This window comes from Mytilus californianus, unplaced genomic scaffold, assembly GCF_021869535.1.
Source record: "Mytilus californianus isolate M0D057914Y unplaced genomic scaffold, xbMytCali1.0.p SCAF_8, whole genome shotgun sequence".
Classification (NCBI taxonomy): Eukaryota; Metazoa; Mollusca; class Bivalvia; order Mytilida; family Mytilidae; genus Mytilus; species Mytilus californianus.
Genome location: NW_026262734.1, coordinates 51,737,842 through 51,759,249, shown reverse-complemented (window position 1 = coordinate 51,759,249; position 21,408 = coordinate 51,737,842). Strand labels below are relative to the sequence as shown.

Sequence of the window (21,408 nt, the reverse complement as noted above, 5' to 3'; positions counted from 1 at the left end):
GTTGCCATTTGTAGTCTTTCATTCAATTTTTAGAATTACTACCGGTAAATTCAGTACTGTTCAGACAATTCGCTTGCAGTTAGTCAAGATGAGTTCAGTCTATATTCAGACTGTTCAGTGTTGTTTATTTACCTGTACACATCATCATCATACCATGTTTGACAAGCTACTGAACAGTTCTTAATTAAAATTGCAAGCAAATTGCCTGAACAGTACTGAATTTATCACAGTGGAAAATGTGGGATTATATATTGCAAGACTTGAACAAAATGTATACCATACGTAGATTGATTAATTGTTGGTTGCTTCACGTCCAGTGGCAAATATTTCTTGCATGTTCAGAAGGCGAACAAATAAACAATGAATACCATAGGTAGGTCCTGTAATATAGGCCGTCCAGGATGAAGGTCGGGGAAATTTAGACTGCCACTGGAAAGTGAGGATATATATGATAGGGACATAAATGTTGCCTAACAACAGGCCACCTATACCTTGTGTAGAAGCCTTTGCCCTGTTATTCGTGATTGTTAATGAAAAAGGCTACCTTTACATAAATTTAACTTGTTATCAGTATTTATTTAACATACCTAATATTATCTTCATCAACTTTATTAACATAGTTACGAATGCATGAAATTGACAAACAACAACGTAAGTACTGTTAATTGCACAGCCACACAACTCTTGAAGTTACAATGGTCATACTATAATACGTCAAAACGGATATTTTTTTACACAAACTCATCAGTGGCGCTCAAATCGAAACAATTTTGAAGACGAAACCATTTAGAGAAAGCTAAGACTTTTCAATTTAGTGCAATTAATCTTTAAAGCAAATAATAATGATAAAGAGCATTAAGGCTGTATTGGAGTTTAAACAACAAAAAAAATTGTTTTCATACTTTTCCAAAACATAGTATATATTGTGATATGTTCGTTCAAAAATAAAATAAAAATGATAGGTTACCGAGCTAGTTTTCAAGCTACATGTTGTAAAAAATTACACATGTTGAATGGATATTATCGTGAACAGGCATCATTAAGTGAATAGAAGGTAAACTCAATGAAAGAATTTTGAAATAAAATATGAAAATATTAAAATTATTATTGTTGTTGTTAATATTATAACTATTCGTTAAGTATGATCTACTTATCCGCATTAAATGTCTACTAACATATCTTCCAAAAGATTCGATATATGACCAAAAAGTACATTCAGTTGAAAAATGAAACTGATTTCGTACTATCAGGACCTGTTCTGGTAACTACTCGCAACCGTTATTAAGACTGTGCTTACTTTAGTTATTATCTGATAATTCAAATAAAGGGATCAATGTATTGATATATGACTCAAAGTCACAATGAAACCTAAAGAACTAAAACTTTTGTCAAAAATGAGTTTAAGTTAAGGTAGATAGAGATCCATAACATGCATGATGGTACAATTTTATTTTATACGGAACACAAACGCGTTGTTTTATGAAACAAATACGAGGTATAACTGGCAAATAAATCCAACAAAGTTTGTTAAGGTAAATGTATCACTATTAAATTAATATTGAAAACGTTAATTTCATTCTGTCATCAAAACAATGTAGGTTTAAAATTAAACTACAGTCACAGAAAAAGTCTGAATAAAGATTTGGTGATTAGGCAAAGAAAGATACTAATATTATACATAGAAACGGGATAACAGTCTTGATTTAAGGTGGCTCACCCCAATAAGGACCCCCGGTAGAATTTTTTTATTTTCACATATTTTGTAGATTTTTTTATGCTGAATCCAAAAATGCAAAGAAAAAAGGGGGTCACCAGGCTTGTTTTCCCCTCAAATGGAAGCGAAATGTGCGATTTTGACCCTATTTCCAAACTTTTCCACCCTTACAACAATAACGACTACATCAAATGCAAACACTTTTAGAACCATGTCAGTATGATTATTATGTGAAAAAACAATTAAATTTGAAATGTAAACGTTCCCCTTGGTTGTTTTAGACTTTAAAATCAATTTATTTTCAGATTTATGTCTAAATTTGGCATTTTCTAATTTCAGTTTAAGGCTAAAAATATTGGTTAAATCGATTTTTCGTAAAATTTCCCCGGTAGATTTTTTTAAAAAACGGATATGTCAAAGCTATGAACTTTTCAAGCATTTTAAGGTAAAATAAAATTGGGGTCACTAGGCTTTTAAAAAAGTTACGAGCTTTTGTTTAACCCCTCTACCCATGAGGTCTGATTTCAATGCACTCCATTAATTACTTTCTTGTGAATTTTTATTGATGTCTTTAAATAAAATAATTTTTGTAATTATATCAATGAACGATAGCTGAATATAAATGTGATTAACATTTTACTGTTTGTTACAAAAAAGCAAAATTTTGATTATTTTGGTGAAATACGGTAATTTTGTCTGGCGCGAGTTGCTTCCCTGTAATTTGGCGCCATAATCGGACAACAGAAATTTCAGGGTCGCCATTGCTGAGCAGCATACTGCATAGATAAATACGACCATGTGCATGAATAACAGACATACAAAATGTAGTGGCGAATAGACAACGATGAAGGTAGAGTCATTACATAAGAAAACATAGATTTTAATATATTAGACAGCCAAATGTTATTAGTATCACGAAAAATACAAAGTGGGGGGTTATCTCAAAATACTCGCTACTGTAGAAAATCACTGCGGCTGAAACCTTGCATGGGCTAAATTTCTGTTCTATGTATAATCGTTATGGCTGGTATCTTATTTGTGTGTTTACTTGACCCTTAACCTGTTAACTGGCAAGTTTTGAACATGTATAGCCTGTTTTGAAAAATATCAGTGTCAAACACTGAAACAGTCAAAGTGGAGGGGATGGTCATTTTTAGCATCTACCGTTAGCGTCAAATGAGTCTTAATTTTATATCGTCATTCGTAAAATCGAATTTCGTAGCCACGTTAAGGTCAAATGGAGTAAAATATTTATCGTTAACGTCTATAATGACTAGTAAAATGGTGTACCCCATAACTTCCCTTGAACAGGGGTTCATGTAGTCCAAGTTCCAACATGATTCCCACTCCCCAACCTCTGTTTCTCTTCCCTTTTACTCTAAAATTTTCTCCCCTAACTTCTACTTCCATCCTCCTTGCTCCCGGACAAAAAATGGCAAAATATATTTCCCCCAGATCATTTACCCCCCCCCCCCCCCCCCCCACCCCCCCCCCCTCTTTTCGAATTCTTTTCTTTTCACCCAAAATCATGTTCACTCTAATTCACGTTCATCCCTTTTACATTCGAATATGAATGGCCTAATTTGTAAACATTCTATTGATTGATTTGTCTTGATCACTATTTGTTTACAATTAAACCCCCTCCCGTCTCTCTTTGGTATAAAAAATTTCATAACATCAAGTATCAGGTTTAAACATACATGTACACGTAGGGCTTATCTTGTTTACCAAATAACACATACATTTGAGTTGAAAAATTCATTATTGTTTTGTGCTTAGTATTTTTAAATACAAAATTTGTGTATCCCATATTCAAAACAAAGGTACAAGACACCTCAGCATAATTTAGTTGACGAGGAGTACAAATGTAGCTCATGATCAGCTGCATTTCAGAACTTTTAGGCAGAGAAATACATGTAACTTGTCCCTGGCAACGAAACAGCATGCCCTGAAAAGTCTGTATTCAACATATAAAAACAAAATCACTATTTACACTTGCTGTGCATGTAATTTTATTTTGTTTGCTCATTATTGTTGCCACAAATTCCTCATTTTATTACGCCGTAGCGGCGGGGGCATTAAGTTTTACCCCTGTCTGTATGTACGTCCCAAAATTGGTTTCCGTTCTCTAACTTCAGTTTGCCACAACCAAATGTTATGAAACTTATACAAAATGCTTATTACCAACAAACACAGATCAAATTTGAATTTTGTTTGGTGGGGTCACTTTTACTGTTCTAGAACTATGCCCCTTTACGTTTCCATTCTCTAACTTTAGTTTGCCTCATCCAAATGTTATGAAACTTCTACACATTACTTATTACAACAAAACTCAGATCAAGTAAAAAGTTGGGTAGTGTCACTCTTACCGTTCTTTAGTTATGTTCCTTTATATAACTGTATATGCAAGCGGGGCCATCATCTGTGTCCAATGGACACATTCCCCATTTTATATTTAAAATATGAATTTGATTGTGCTTTTAAATGTCAATCATGGTTGATGATTTTCTGACAGAATTCCTCTGACATTTAATTTCAGGCTGCAAGTACATGTAAGAGGAAGGAGTGATTTGTTGTGAAAGATCCTGGAATGTTCAACTTTACTTGGAAAGTATTGGCAAAGTACTGACAGAATTTACAGGAGAAGCCAGTATCATCTTGTCTTGCAATTGGGAACTATATGTAAAGTGCTGAAACTTAAGAACAACCAAGTTGGCAACATTATGAGCCAAGATCAACAATACTTGGAACTACATGTACATGTATAATCAAAGTCCTGTCAGAATCCATATGAGAGAACCCAAGATCATCTACACTTGGTGTCAACATGCAATGTGTTGTCAGAATCCACTTAAGAAGCCAAGATGGAACTATAATTTGGAACTATATGCTTTAGTGCTGTCAAAAACCATTAAAACAAATCCAAGATCAAAAGGACCTACTTTACCTACATGTACCTGTCCCAATGATGAATACAGATTATTGAGTCTTATAAAAAACACTGAAGATTAATATTGATATAAAAATAATGAAAATATCGAGCTGATCAGCTGATGATTGTACATGTACATGATGTATGCATGTCAACAATTACTAGTATATTGAAATTAACAATGCTAATAAATGTTTTATAAATTTGATATCATAGACATTTGAGGAATAAAAATAAAAAATGTTTCAAAAAATTAATTTTAATAGAGCTGAATTAATTTTTTTTTTTTTGCTGTCTGTAGCGAATTTTGCTGCAAACACAATTCATGATATGCAAACTGCAATATATGCAGTTGTCTTTAATACAGAAGGTAGCTATGAGATTTGTAAATTTTGGAAAACATAATACCAAGTGGCAGTTGTGGTAAATGCACATGCCTTTGCCTCATCTTTTACCTCACCAACCCCTGACCTAAATTGCAACTTGAATTATTTTACATCACTTGACATTGGTTTTCCATCCATATGCTATTCAGTTTCTATTTCAAAAGTTATATTTTCTGGATAAAAGGAGAAATAAAATAGTTTTGTTCAATGAGACAGCAACCAAACATAAAAACAAAAGAATCATATATTGTCTGGGAAAAGTTGTCTCACTTTTAACTGACAACATTTTTACCTACTGTAAATTCAGAAATTATTGCGTGCATTTATTATTGCGATTTTTGACGAATGGAATGCAATTACAATAAAAATCTGCATAAAGATCTATATTTCAGTTTTCAGAATGCAAGTTCTTATTATTGTGATATTCACCCTGTCACATTATTTGCATTAATAAAAACCTCACAATAATTTCTAAATTTACAGTATCACAATGATCAAGATTAATATTGTTTTGTAAATTTAGATATGCACTCAAATTGATATAGATTGCTACAAAGATCTCAACCTCATTTCATAGATCAGTGATCAAGGTTAAAGTTACCTGATTTAATAGGGTTGTTTATCAGATGCTGTTAGCAATATGTCATTTGTCAATGTCATGGTTTTGTGTTTTTGTCTGTTATTTCTAATACTAAAAGTACATGTAGTAGATAAACTATATGTATGCAATGATTCACAAATGTAAGGAGTACATGTCTGTCTGGCAGTTGTCATTGACCACATTTGCAAGGTTCATTGGTCAATGGTAAGTCCTCTTTTAACATGCTACATTGTGTTATCAATAGGTTAATATATTTGGTGTATGGTATGATTATTAAATGTATATATTGAAATATTAAGTAAAAAGATGTGATATGGTTGTAAATGAGACACTCCACAAGAGACCAAATAACACATAAATAAACAACTAAATGTCACCATACGACCTTCGGCAATGAGTAAAACCTATACTGCATAGTTGGGTATAAAAGGCCTCCAAATGACAAATTACAATTTTAAACAATTCAAATGAGAAAACTAGCGGCATGATTTATGTACAAAATAATGAATGAAAAACAAATATGCCTGTCTTGCAGGGTCTATCTGAACTTAACCTCATGTTCATGGTTTTGTCTGTTACTGGCATACTATATATGTTTCAAAATATTTGGTTGATGGGGTGATTGTAACAGAGGCGGATTTAGGGGAGGGACCATTTGTTGATTATATAGGGAATCACTGAAGCGTGACTGGAGCAAGCCTCTCTTAGGCAGTCCCCCCTACCCCTTTCATGAAGGTTCCGCCACTGTGTAAGGCTGGCTTGGATTGGTTTATTTGATCATTTTCATGATCATTGATAATATCAAATTTTGCGGTCGTATATTGTTATGACGTTGTCGTCGTCGTCGTCCGAAGACACATTGGTTTTCGCACTCTATCTCTAGTTTAAGTGAATGGATCTCTATGAAATTTTACCATAAGGTTCAATACCACAAAAGGAAGGTTTGGATTGATTTTGGGGGTTATGGTACCAACAGTAAAGGAATTAGGGGCCAAAAATAAGCATTTTTGTAACTTCCAGACATAACTTGTGTGTTAGTGTATGGATCTCTCTGACATTGTACCACAAGGTTCCATATCACAAAGGGAATGCTGGGATTGATTTTGGGGGTGATTGCCTCAAACTTTTAGGAATTAGCGGCAAAAAACGAGCATTTTTCTAGTTTCAGGACAATAACTTGTGTGTGAGTGTATGGATCTTTATGAGATTGTACTACAAGGTTCAATATCACAAAGGGAAAGCTGGGTTTGAGTTTGGGGGTAATTGCCCTAAACGTTAAGGAATTTGGGGCCTAAAAACAAGCATTTTTCTAGTTTCCAGACAATAGCTTGTGTTCATGTGTATGGATCTCTATGAAATTGTATTGCAAGGTACCATACCACAAAGGGAAGGCTGGGATTGAGTTTTGGGGTGATGAATCATAAGGGGGTTCAAAAAATTTGGGGGAGGGATTTTTTTTTCTTTAAAATTTTCCATTTTAAATTGGTTATTCCTGATTTATATATAAAAGCAAATAATAATGATATGGTTTGAATAGGTAAATTAAAATTTTTTTAGTTCTTAGACCACATTCATTCTGTGTCAGAAACCTATGCTGTGTCAAATATTTAATCACAATCCAAATTCAGTGCTGTATCAAGCTAGAATGTTGTGTCCATACTTGCCCCAACTGTTCAGGGTTCGACCTCTGCGGTCGTATCAAGCTGCACCCAGCGGAGCATTTTATTTCTGATACTTGTAGTAAAACTTTATCTTTAGGAATATCAACATAAAAACAATCATGAATGATGATTAGTAAAGCAGGTGAGATATTTCAGCTTGTGTACTCTTGTTAACACAAAAATTATATGGACTGCTGCCACTAGAAAATGAATGGACAATGAATGCTTGGAATGGACGAAATTCCTCCTTTTTACCCTACAAGGCTGCGTATTTATCTCGGAAGGGGGAGGGGGCACTTCCTAAATTCAAGGTAATAGGACGTGCCGCTGGAATAGGTCACCTTTTCATACTTGAAAATATGTGAATAGGTCGGGAAAACTATCAAAAATATATGATAAGGTCAATAAAGTTTCCATAACTTCTTCGTCTGGCATCTGTCTTGGTGTTCCTGGCTGTGATTTTATTAACCAAATTTTCTCTTTTAACACTTTGGTATTCTAGTTTTACATTACACTACATGAAACCCAAGCATTATAGGGAAAAGGTTACATTGTTACCTACGCAATATATGAAAAATTATACATTTTTGAAATTTAAATTATATGAAAAAGGTAGGCCCCAGCGGCACCCCTATATATCAATTAAGTATTGAAGTGCCCCCTCCCCCCCCCCCCCCCCCCCCCCTCCCGAGGTATTTATACATCCAGCTGTATGAACACCCTGTCATAGCAAGGGATTATCTGTCAGATTAGGGAAGTCATATTTCTTTACCCTACGATATGAAAATAAGGAGATGTGGTATGATTGCCAATGAGACAACTATCCGCCAAAATTCAAATTTAAAAGTCATCTCCATATTATCATCATAGGCCGATAATTACGTTTCTTTGCAGCTAGCAGGTGGGTCAAACCAGTGTTCACACATCATTAAAAAAGTTTTCATATATATTTCTTGCCGCAATGACACACTGCACTTTATTTTTTTTTAAATCGAGAACTTTCCTTATTAGCTTCCCTATTGAAAAAAACGCATGTCAAAAAGTAAGACAGAAGTTAAAGTTTGCCAATATCACCGACTAATATAGCGTCCCTGTGTACTGGGCGGAGTTTTAAAATTACAATCCCAACTTTTCCTGAACCTAGTAAGTAGTATAGATTTTGTTTATATATAATGTCTTTAACTGGTAGTGTTTGGAATTGCCCGGTAGACTGCGGATGTGTGTCCTAGGTAAAATCCCGACTTGGTCAAACCAAATATTTTGCGCTTCTCCGCAAAGCATGCGGTATTGAGGGATAATAGCATATACCGATATATAAGGTCGGAATACTAGTAAGGTCCCGGTTGCTATTGACCAATTTTCATCTACATGATGCAAATTATTGAAGTGTCCGGTATTTTTTCTGCGCAAAACAAAAAATGTGTTGCTCCAGTTCCGTTAGACTATTATAATAACTCAATCTCAATCTTAATCAATTATTTTAGTTTTTACGCTGATATTTCCTCTTCTTTTTTTTTTCTTTTTTTTTTTTTAATGCGAACTCTGTTGGCATATTGAAAGATACAACAGAAAATAGAAATTAACAAATTAATAAATATCGAAATAAGTAAAAGGAAAATATCATAAATAGAAAACATTGGCCCCGAGGTCTCATGTTATAGGACTAGACTTCCAAAAATCATTGAATCATTATACGAGAAAATTTGTTAGATATATTTTCGTGCCCATTATTTGATAAAGTATATAAATCTTTAAATAAAAATGTTATGTGTGACTGTCAAGTATTTAGTCTTTGTTTGAAAATTGTAATGTCCAAAATATTTTTTGGAAAATGAAAAAATACTTAACTATTATCAAAATTCTGCAGTGTTCAAATATTTCACATACTAGTACTCCGAAATTGTTATGTTCAAACATTGTTGGCAGATAAAAAATACAATTATCAAAATTTTGCAGTGAGAAAATATTTCACATACTCCGGAAAAAGATCCTACCAATACTTGGAAATGAAGATATTTCAAGTAAAAAAGAAATTTATGACAGTAACAAAATGTTATAATACGCCAAACGGATAAAACGGTTAAAAGCTCATTAGAGCTTATGTTGACTCTATTTGTATACTTTGTCGAATCTGAAAAACGCTTATTTATTATTATTTATTTATTTATCATCTATAGCGTGCAGATGAACCCCGATGCCTTTGTACTATAATAGCATACTATATGGATTTTACTTGTTTTTGAAAGCCCATAGGCGGATCCAGGGAGGGGGGGGCTGGGGGCCCGCCCCCCTCCCCTCATTTTGTGGGGAAAATTTGATTGGTTATATAGGGAATCACTGAAGCATGACTGGAGCGGTCCCCCTTAGGTCAGTCAGTGGGCCCCCTTACAAAAAGTTCTGGATCCGCCACTGATGCCGTAAGTTGACATGCAGTTGTTTACATCGCTATCCTTTGTTTACGGTTAACGTGACGTTGCGTCATTGGCAAAATATTTTCATATATATATATATATATACTAATACATCTAAAAGACATCTTTTGATATATTCAACCAGTATTTAAATGAAAATAAGATGCGAACGGATCCAAGGGGCGAACGTGTAGGGTGAGAATTTGTTTTTGGAGCGAACGCACCAGATACCGTCGTACATGTCAATATTCATATTTTCTTTTTTTTTTAATGTTATGCTTTAATATATCATGTATAATTCTGTCCTTTTTATGTGAAAAGTGAACAAACCACTCTGTAGCTCTGACCGTACGTATTTCATGTTTTGTAGAACGTTTTGCATGGTTTGTTGACATCGGGAAAGGGTGCTTTCATACACGCCCGCGTTCCAATGTCGTCAAAACTATTTTTGAGAAAACCCCTCAAAGCGACCGTTTCCAAGGCGCTCGTCGTTAGAAACATGCGTTAAAATATGCACACTGTTAAAGGGCCGAGCCACCTTAACATGACTGATAATATTAAATTTTCATTTTATCCTCAAAACATGTTAGTTCAAAAGTAAACTTCAGTCAAAAGAAGAAGTCTGATTGCAGATTTAGTGATTAGGCTAAAAAGATAATCTAAAAACCATCTAATCATAAACTAAATAATTATATGAATATTGATTAAAAATGACTAAGTTCATTAATCAGACTTTTAGTTTTTTGTTGAAATTAAGTATACAAGAAATCATGTGTGGATACAAATATCATTTGTTCAGATGTGCTGTTTTGTTTTTATTATATAAAAAAGCTAAACGAATAAGTTATTAGAATCTTGTTAATTTTTTGTGGTTTAAAGTGTTATCCTGTCAAGTATGTAAGCATAACGTGTTGTATCAAATAAATGTAAAGTAGATGTACGTGTGACCGTTATCCACATTCGAGTCCGCTAAAACGTCAACAAACACTAAAACAGCGTGTAGATTATTTGATATAATTGGTTATGTCTTCTACCACTTGTACACTTGAGCATTAAAGCCTTTCCTAGTGGCACTATTTTTCTTTAATGACAATATTAATATGTATCAGTATAAGTGATGTTTTATATGTTTTCTTTGTAAATGGTTTTTGAATATCACTAATTTTTACCGAAATCAAACACAACCGAACATGACATTCATTAATGTACATGACTAGTTGATTGTTAATCGACTTACTTGTTTTCTAATATTATCCTACAATTGTAATACTTACAATGTTCATTACTTTATCAAAAGGTATAAAAGAGAAAAGAATAAAACTAGACAAACGTAAGTACTTTGAATTGCACTTCTAATGGCATTTTCTACGATTTTTATAATATCAATTGAAATAATACAAGTATGTTTTCCTTTGCTTAAATATTCGGGGACAGCATTATCAATAAAATTCGTTATTGACAGTCACTTTGGTTCAAGTTTTTAAACAATGATGTTTAGCCAACACAAAAGTGCTGACAAATATACATAAAAAGCTTATTTAACCTCTCTTACGTTTGCCTTGGAATCTTTATTATTCGCTGTAAAATCCTTTTGATTTTGATTTGTTTATTAGGTAATTTTTTTTAATAAGTTTTTCTGTCATTGCTTTTTTGATGTGTATGAATTTTTTGTTTCTTAAGATATGTTTGCCACGTGCTGTCTCCGCTTTCGCAGTTTTCCCGGTTTAACGATATACATTTTCCTATGAAATTTATCACCCGTACTCTGTTTTTTAGCTCATCTGGCCCAATGGGCTAAGTGAGCTTTTCTCATCACTTGGCGTCCGTCGTCGTCCGTTAACTTTTACAAAAAACTTCTCCTCTGAAACTATTGGGCAAAATTTAACCAAACTTGGATATAATCATTATTGGGGTATCTAGTTTGAAAAATGTGTCTGACGACCCCGTCTACCAACCAACATGGCCGACATGTCTAAAATAGAACATAGGGGTAAAATACAGTTTTGGCTTATATCTCTGAAACTAAAGTATTAGGAGCAAATCTGAAAAGGAGTAAAAATGTTCATCAGGTCAAGATCTTACTGCCCTGAAATTTTCAAACACATCAGACAACTCGTTGTTGGGTTGCTGCCCCTGCATTGGTAATTTTAAGGAAATTTTGCAGTTTTTTGTTATTATCTTGAATATTATCATAATAATAATGATAGAGATAAACTGTAAACAGCAATAATGTTCAGCAAAGTAAGATCTACAAATAAGTCAAATGATCAAAATTGTCAATTGACCCCTTAAGGAGTTATTGCCCTTTATAGTCAATTTTTAACAATTTTTCGAAAATTTTTGTAATCTTTTACAAAATTCTTCTCCTCTGAAACTATTTTGCCAAATTTAATCACACTTCGTAACAATCATCATTGGGGTATCTAGTTTTAAAATTATGTCTGCTGACCTCGCTTGCCAACCAAGATGGCCAATATGGCTAAAAATAGAACATACGGGGTAAAATGCAAGTTTTGTCTATTATTTTGAAAACCATTATAAAGAGAGAAAATCAGACAAGAGCAAAAATGTTCAGGATGTTGAGCTCTACCAATTGTCCATTCATGTCAAAACTGTCAGATGACTCCTTTTAGGATTTTTTGCCCTTAAATGACAAATTTTACCATTTTTTGTCATTGTTGCCTACTATCTTGAAAACTATAATAGATAAAGAGAAACTTTAAGATGATCAGCAATACAAGTTCTACAAATAGGTCAACATGGTCGAAATTGTCAATCGACTCCTTATTAGAGTTATTGCCCTTTGATCATGATTTTGACCAATTATTTGCGTTTTTGCCTTATATCTTAAAACTATAATAGACAGATAGAAACTTAGCTAGGCAAAAATGATCAACAAAACAAAATCTACAATGAAGACAATATGGAGGAAATGGTCAGACGACTCCTTATTGGAGTTATTGTCCTTTAAAGACGATTTTCATCTTTTTTTTAACGTTTTTTTCATATATGACAAAAAATTATAATAGATAAAGATACACTTTAAATCACAAAAATGATCAGCAAGTCAAGATCTACTAACAAGTCAAATTTTGCGGATATAGTAAAGTAGACTGTGACTCTTTATAGGAGTGATTGCCCTAAAATGCGGATTTGTTTTATCCTCTTTTGTGTTTTGAGCAGAAACTAAAGAAGATACAGAGAAACTAAACAGGCTAAATGATCTGCAATACAAGATCAACAAAACAGATTTTTGTCATGAATTCTATTCTTGTTTACAATGTTTAAGAGTGTCCTTTGTTGAATATGCACATATACCAAGGTGAGCTACACAGGCTCTTTAGCGCCTCTTGTTTTTCTACTTATGGTAAAAATGTTTAGTTACAGGTTTTCTCCAAATGTTTCTCACGGCCTACATATGTTCTGTTCGTTTTTGACCGAATCGGTCGGATGAAATCTTAAAACTTTAAGTTATCTGTTTAAAATTGACATGTTTGACATAAGTGGTCTGTCGCTGTAACTGATCAACCTTAAGTCGGTAAGACCTAAACTATTTTAATGTGAGGTCTTTGGTAGATTACCAAAACATTGGGACCAGGTCAAAATTGCAAGGCCTTATTTAACCTCGCTTTTTATCAGTACTCCTTAGAATCCATAAAATTGACTAAAAGTTAACAGTTTGCATGAGGACAGGTAACCCTACCAGGACACATTACTCTGACTCCCGGTCAATCAATCTTTGCTGTTATAACTAAATGCCGCTTAATTAACGGTACAAATATACCAATTTTAAGTTTTTAGTTTAACCTGGCGAAGATGGCTCCTGGAACTCAACAAGCAATTCGACAATAAAAATATTAAAAAATGTATATGTTTTATTTTCTGCTTATTTAGAGGTATCCCATACTAATTCGTAAATGACAAAAAGCCTACCCGGAATAAACGTTTATTGGTAGAGTTACTGTGACATGATCTCCTTTCTAAAACCTGTTACCTAAAGTAGGTAGAATGAGAATAATTCTTGAGCTTGCCAGAAAACGACAAAATATTATTTAAGTAAATCGTGTATGATAACAAATTCTGGTAAATGAAGTTTTTTTTTTTTAATAATGTAAACACAGTTTCTATTTAGTGATGAAATCAAATGACTCGTTTGAGGTGCGGAAATTGAATTTCACCTTTAAGAAGTACAACTTTTAACACAATGGAAAACATGTTTATATTCAAATGACCAAGCATACTTCAATAACGATTTTGTTATTGTTATAAGGTCTGTTAGAAATGCAAACGAATAGAATATATATGGAAGCAATAAAAAGTGGAAAGGATGTCAGACGATACGTCAGAATTAATGTTATTGGTGAAAATGGTGCTGGCAAGTCAAGTCTTATACGTAGATTACTTGGACAAGATATTGATGATGTAAAAAGAACTGATGGAATAGATAAGATAAACAACATTCAAATAAGAACCAGTGATGGGGAATGGATTGTCAATAAAGGTACGTTACATCAGTGATCTAACAATTAAATGTAGTGTTACATACTGCTCTTTAATTGGTGCTTGCACTCACGCTATCGGGTGAAAGGAAAAAACATATCCCAAACAATAAAAAAGCAGATAATTAAACTTTTGAAATTTATAAATGTGTCGAACTAAACAGCTTGCAAATATGAAAAACAAAAAATTCAGACATACAGTTGCAAGGAAAAAAACAAACACAATATGTCTGCGGCAAACAGACAGAATATTGATGACGGATATGAAAATGGCAAGCGTTATAGCTTACCGATATAAAGCTTGGAAAACTATCTAGAAGTTCTAATCGGTATTCCCTGACAAAATAATCGAATGTTTTTCAAAAGTGCATCAATGTAAAGAGGACACAGGAATGCAGCAAAGAGAAATTAGATAGGTGAGTGATCTGCTAATCTATCTCACTGTAACGCTTAATTTTAGGATGATTAGTTCAAAATATGTAATTGGATGGATTTGTTGTTGTTCGTGTTGTTAAGAAAAATAAGGTAATCATTTTGATACGTGCATCATTGTAAAGAACACACATGTATACAAATAAACTGAACAATCGAATGACTGATCTTAAAACTGTATGAATAATAAATACTAAATAGAAACTTAGAATCGAATTGAACATTAATGCTGACCGGATGGACAATAAGAAACCAGCATACTTCTTCCTTTAGAACAGGAGCAAAGTATTGATTCATTTGTTTTGTTCATGACGTTTTTCCTCGTCTAAGATAACGTTTTTAAATTACTTCATTGCAGATGTTACAGATATGAAATCTGCGGATTTTGTAGAATGTGGTCTTTGGAATTTTGCAGGCCATACAGACTATTATGCCATACACCAAAACTTTTTAACTCCACATGTCATCTATCTTCTTGTATCAGATATATCTAAAGACAGTACACTGATCTACTACGATCATGACGATGAAGGCTTTGACTCTATTGGAAGTAAGATTATTTTAATAATTCAAAATCTCATTTACTAGACAAGATTATCTTCAAATAACTATTTTTTGAATATTACATTGTAATGTGTTGAATACATATCATATATACATACTATCCTCATCTACTGGTTTGTCAATGAATGCTGTTGCTAAAGACTCTAATGTACTGTAATGATTTTATTTAGTTTTTGGCGAGTATTGTTCCTTATCTTAGAACTATCAAATTTTGATTTTTAGGGTTTTTTTTGGTTATTGAGTCTGCAAGGATCCAGTTATCGGGCTTTTGTCTTCATTTTTCTGTCCTTGGCATTAATTTGCCATTTTTATTCAGAATCTGAGATAACACTGACAAAACAATACAAAACTGATATTTCAAATCTAGGATCTGTTGAGGTATTCATTGACAAACAATTAGATGTAAGAAAGGATGAGCTGTGTCAGTGTTATTCGGGTCTTTATCACTCGTTCAAGATGTATCTGACCAATGACTTATGATTGATGACTGATTGTTGCTCCGTCCATCTGTGTGTCCGAAGCATTTGATTTCCGGAGGATAGCTAGAGTACCCCTTGATTGGTTGAAATGAAAACTATACAGATGCTCGATATAAAAAAGGTGGAACGTCTATTAATTTTGGGGTCAATAGGTCAATGTTAATGTTACTGTAATATAAATAGAAACATTGTAGGTTGCGAAAAAACTTGATTGGATTGAAACATTTCACAAGGACAGTTATAGGAACATGAGCTGGCAGTGTCAAATTTTACAGGGATTAATCAAGAATATGAAAGTAAACATTAAAGAAGTAGTGCTGTGTTTGCTACATCCACATGGAAATATACCTTGATGAACTTTTCTTCCTTTTCAGTAGAGCTATTATTTTTCAGTACATGTTTATGCTTTAATGGCATATCAGGAATGTGCTATTGTGAGCACATCTTTGACAGTCTCGGTAAAAACTATTTTAAAACAATCCTCACTCGGTTTGACTAAAAGTTTAAATACAAGAACCTATAATTGAAGAACGAGTATGTTCCCCTCTACCATGTCTACATATATGCTTCATTTGTGTCGTTGATTTTTGTCGTTGAGTGTCCGTCTCAGTTACATATAATCTTTTTTGATATGTAAAACGTATATTGTATGGCTGGATTATTTTTTGGTTTCGCCATTTTGTTATGTCTTTTGTAGACTATGTTTTGACCCTTGCGTACCTATAAGTTTACTTAGTTGATATATGGATGCCGAAAAGGATTACAAATTTTAGCTAGTATTTATTACTTATTTTTAGACCACGTTGACTTTTGGTTTGACAGCATCCATAGTCTTTGTAGAGATTTTACAGGATATAAACTAAATCCACCAATCATTAATATATGCACGCACAGTGACAAGTATGAGAGTAGTGAAAAGGTATATTATAAGGATACGGCACATTTTTAACACGTTTGTAGCAACCTGTCGTTTATGGGTCTTCCCGTTTGAATGAATATTTCTGGAGACGCAAATACACATACACTAAAAACATAAAAAAAACTAGTGATTCTTTGGACACAAGCTGTGACCTTTTTATAGCAGACTTGTGTCTGTACTGTTATGAATCACAGTTTCTTAATATACGGCCGAAATTTACCTAAACGAACTTACTTTAAATAAATCAAATATTAACGGTAATATCCGTCTTTTCCTAGAATCAGATATTTCTGTTATACACGGGAGACTCTACACAAAAAGTTACAGCAAAAAGAGGGACTTTTCCTTCCATATTGTTAATTTTCCTTTTAAGAACTGTGATGTTCCTACGGCACCATCTTACGATGTTTATATATCACATCTCGTTCGCTATGCCCATGTCTGTAGTGACGTTTTAGATTTCAATGAACATAATCTATGTATAATTGGTGAATTAATAAGTCAAGTATTTCGTTACCACATATAGCTTAAAACCTTCACTAAAATCTTCTATCAGTCTATAGATAAAAAGATTTGGTTTGACTGTACATGAAGAAGACTTATTACAAAAAGGATAGCACATCCTAATTTTTTCACGGTGATGTTGTATACCGAGCTCATAAATTTAGATAGGACCCTTCAATTAAACTTATTCTAAAAGGTTACTTATTCAACACTGAAAATATATCTTTGAATACAGATTTTATCGGTTTTAATATTGATTTTTGTATCAGAAAATTAGAACAAAACTAAATATAATTGTTATACACATATTCACATTCAGAGTTCTACAATCTGTCGATACCTATATCTTGGCTTTGCACAAGGTCATGTTTTGATAATGAAGTTTTTATACTAAATCAATCGGATGTTAGATGTGTACTAATTGATATGTTAGTCTTAGACATATGATTTGTTTATCAGTTGTTATTGGGTTTGAACTATCTTTTAGTAACGGCGAGTACTATCAGATCTGTACGTTGTGTCTTAAGTGTATTTGTTAATGTTCTATGTACTTTGTATCGATCTAGTGAGTTAATACCTTTTCAACTGATTTGTATATTTTGTTCTTATGTAGTACTGTTATACCACTGTCCCTGGTGAGGGAGAGGTTTTGGCGCCAGCAAATATGTCTAAACCCGCCACATTCTTTATGTGCCAGTCCCAAGTCAGAAGCCAATAATTTAATGGTTCTCGTTTGTTGCTGTATATCATATTTGTTTTTCGTTCATTGTTTGGTACATAAATCAGGCCGTTAGTTTGCTCGTTTGAATTGTTTTACATTTGTTATTTTGGGGTATTTTAAAGCTTACTATGATGTATGGATTTTGCTCATTGTTGAAGGCCGAATGGTGACATATAGTTGTCAACTTCTACATGTTCTATGTCATTTGGTCTCTGGTGGAGAGTTGTCTCATTGGCTATCATACCACGTCTTCTTATTTATATATTGTTAAGGGTAGTCAATCCAATTTTTTCACCTCATTTCAAATTGTTTTCTTTTTCTTTTGGTGATTTCTTATAAAATGCGAAACAACCAGATGAAAATTTTGCATGACAATACCTAAATAAAGTCCTATTTTCTCCTGTATGTTTATGTGAAATTGACCATTATTATTAACTAACATCTTGTTTTTTGTTTTATGATAGCTGGGTTGATTTAGTTTAGGAAAATAAGCATACTATGAATATGATGTAAACAACAATTAAATATTTAAATTTTGTCTGGAAATTTTATTGAGATTGCATCAAAAGCACATTTAATTGCATCAAGGAAAATAAATTAAGAAATTCAATTTGATGGTTTAAATTAGTGTACAAACCAATGTTAGTTATTACTTGTTGAAGTAAGAAAAGTACTGGTTGAAATTTGCAGAACAAAATGAATTATAGAAATGTTTTATCAAGCAAAAGTAATAGCTTATTATCTAATACAGTACAATAACAGCTGCATATTCTATTTTCCTCCCCTTTTTTCAGTTGAAAGCAAGGGAATGTGAATACAAAGACAATTTTGATCGGAATATTAGATTTCACAAAAAAGGTGGTCACATGAGGAGAGACTTGCACTTTATTTCTAACACAAAATCTGATGAAAGAGACATTCAGGCATTGAAAGAGGACATATCAAAACTTGCAGATAGCATGGACTATTTTGCTGTGGCTCTTCCAACAAAATGGATTCAACTAGATGTTAAACTTTCTAATTTAAAGGATTCGAACACAAATATACTGTCATTTGAGGAAATATGGATAAGAGCCCAAGAAATGTTGACTGATGAAAAAGAACTTCATTCTTTCTTGAATTACCAGCATTCAATTGGAGACATAATATTTTTCGAGGATATCAGAGATTATATTAATTTAAACCCAAATTGGCTAGTTAAGTGTTTCGGGTGCCTTGTGTTTAATGAACGTTACAATAAAAGAAGTGATGACATCAGTAGTCCCACAGAAAGGTACCTGATGAAAAACACAGGAGAGGTATCAGATGAAATAATTGATCTGATGTTTGAAAAGGACCCTGACATAGCGCATGGACAATACAAAACTTATATACTTGCCGTGATGGAAAGATTTGGCATGATAGTAAAACTACAACGTAAGGTTTCAGACAACGACGGATGTCAAATAATAAATTCATACTTTATGCCTTCACTGATTAGAAAACAACAGGTTTCTGTCAAGACCAATAAAAAATATGTGGAACGATTCCTTGTATTGCTTCGCCTTGGTTAACACTTGAATTTGAATATCTGCCCCTTTCATATGCCAATCATATTCTATTCGATTACTTAAGAGAATATACAGTATGTGAAGAGAAGAATAGACAATTAGCCATATATAGATGGAAAGCATTATTCTATTTAGATAAATTGCGACTCCAACAATTGCTTATTTGCTTCTCAAAGAATGCTATATCATTGCAGATATGGGAAAGGGATAGTGTAGATGTTGCTACATATCATAGTGTTTTGATAGACCTATGTGAGAAAATTGAAGAGTTAGGCGGACAATTTAAACAGAACATAAACTACCAAATTAAAGGAAAATGCAGCCATGGGGATTACTCAAAAATGAGTGGTAGAATCAGTCTTGAAGAACTGACTGAGGCATGTGAGGTTGGACAATACTTCTGTGGAGAACATAATTGTATGCACAAAACAGACGAAATGAAAAAAACATGGATTTCACCCGACAGTACTACAAGTGCAATTTCCTATTGATTATGTTTATTTGCAAGTACTTTCTTAGTTTTGTTTGCTTCCATTTAATTTAGCAAATAATCAAAAACGTATATGTATAGAAACTTATCCGTATGTTTTTAAAGAGATTCGTGTTCACTAACAGCCATGCTTACATAACGATTGATCATACTGGTAACTCAAATGATGTCAGTCGTTTTATTCCGCCTATCTCCGACTCATATCCGATAGCTACATTAACATCCATAGGCTATAGGCCGCTAGCGGCCGCAGAATTATTCGAGTTATCATAATGGTGGAATATTGTTATGTTGATAGACTACGAAGGAAAACACTATATTAGTGGATTTAAAAACCAAATAGTGGCAGTATCTTGTTGTAATTACTAGTTAAGGGTCAGCGCTTAATATGTAATACTGTTTTTATGACACTTATCATAACATTGTTATAATAAAGTTTTTTTTTATTAATAAATGAAGTGTTGTATATGAAGTGTAAAAAGATATCGTTACCTTTTCAACCAACTATTTTCAAACAAAGAATTATGATAACTGTTACATGTGTAACACAGCTATTCATCAGGACGCTTTCTTCATACAAAGGAGATATATTGGTTTACCTCTTTTCGAGGGAGAGGAAATATATCAATATATTTAATTTTTGAAAAACCACACCAAACATGTCAAATAAACTTCATTAATTTCAACAACAAGAACAAAATTTGAGATTCCCCTTAACACATGAGATATAAAAATAAGATTTAGTATGATTGCCAATGAGACAACTCTCCGTAATAGACCAAATGACACACAAATTAACAACTATAGGTCACCGTACGGCCTTCAACAATGAGCAAATGCCATACCGTATAGTCAGCTACAAAATGTATAAAAGTCCCCGAAACGACAAATGTAAAACAATTCAAAGAAGATACTAACGGCCTAACCTTTATACAAAATAATGAACGAAAAAAAACAAATATGATATACAGCAACACAAGACAACCACTGAATCACATGCTCCTGACTTGGGACAGGCACATACAGAATGTAGAGGAGTTAAACTAGTTTGAAGGCGCCAACCCTCCCCAATATGTTTACATTTATTTTGAATAATCATACTTGTTGACCAAATTAGAGAATGCATGGTTTCACAAAGATTTCCAGGAACAGTATGATTTCGGTATGATGGATGAGGATTTGTGTACTGTTACTTGTAAGAAAGAGTCTAAAGACATTATAATTGCTATTTATATTAGGAAAACAGAAGCTTAATAATGTTCATATCTCATAAATCGATTAAGTGGACACATCAAAGTGACAACAAATACTGACGGAATGGCATGCACTCTTATATTAGCGAGACCTTCTTCTTCTACTATGCATTCATCATCTGCAATGCAAATAAACTCAGTCAAAATGTTACAATCGGAGATGCATGAAATAGGACACAATCTGGAATATGACATATTCAGTAAAATAATAGATACATCTTGGGTACCAAATTTCGTGGATTGAGGAAAACTAGCTTTTGTGGATACTTGTTTTCGTGGTTTTGTCTGTATA

The 21,408-nt window shown here is 33.2% G+C and overlaps 1 protein-coding gene across 2 annotated transcripts; it reads left to right on the top strand.

Annotated features, from left to right (window-relative positions):
• The first annotated feature begins 613 nt into the window (after window positions 1–613).
• LOC127711410 (probable serine/threonine-protein kinase roco11) lies at window positions 614–20,329 on the top strand. Of its 2 annotated transcripts, XM_052217434.1 has the most exons (6): window positions 614–651; window positions 11,003–11,035; window positions 13,976–14,206; window positions 14,995–15,186; window positions 16,477–16,598; window positions 18,618–20,329. In XM_052217434.1, exons 1-6 carry the CDS (start codon window positions 627–629, stop codon window positions 19,374–19,376), a joined length of 1,362 nt encoding a protein of 453 aa, XP_052073394.1. In that variant the 5' UTR covers window positions 614–626; the 3' UTR covers window positions 19,377–20,329. The 2 variants fall into 2 exon arrangements, with proteins under 2 accessions (XP_052073394.1, XP_052073395.1); XM_052217435.1 differs by lacking the exon at window positions 16,477–16,598.
• Window positions 20,330–21,408: the final 1,079 nt, after the last annotated feature.

Excerpts from the sequence above, each read along its gene's own strand:
- LOC127711410 (XM_052217434.1), top strand. The coding sequence starts at position 627 with ATGCATGAAATTGACAAACAACAAC. Across the intron at positions 652-11,002 it reads TGAAATTGACAAACAACAAC|GTATAAAAGAGAAAAGAATA; the intron begins GTAAGTACTGTT and ends CTTTATCAAAAG. Across the intron at positions 14,207-14,994 it reads GGAATGGATTGTCAATAAAG|ATGTTACAGATATGAAATCT; the intron begins GTACGTTACATC and ends ACTTCATTGCAG.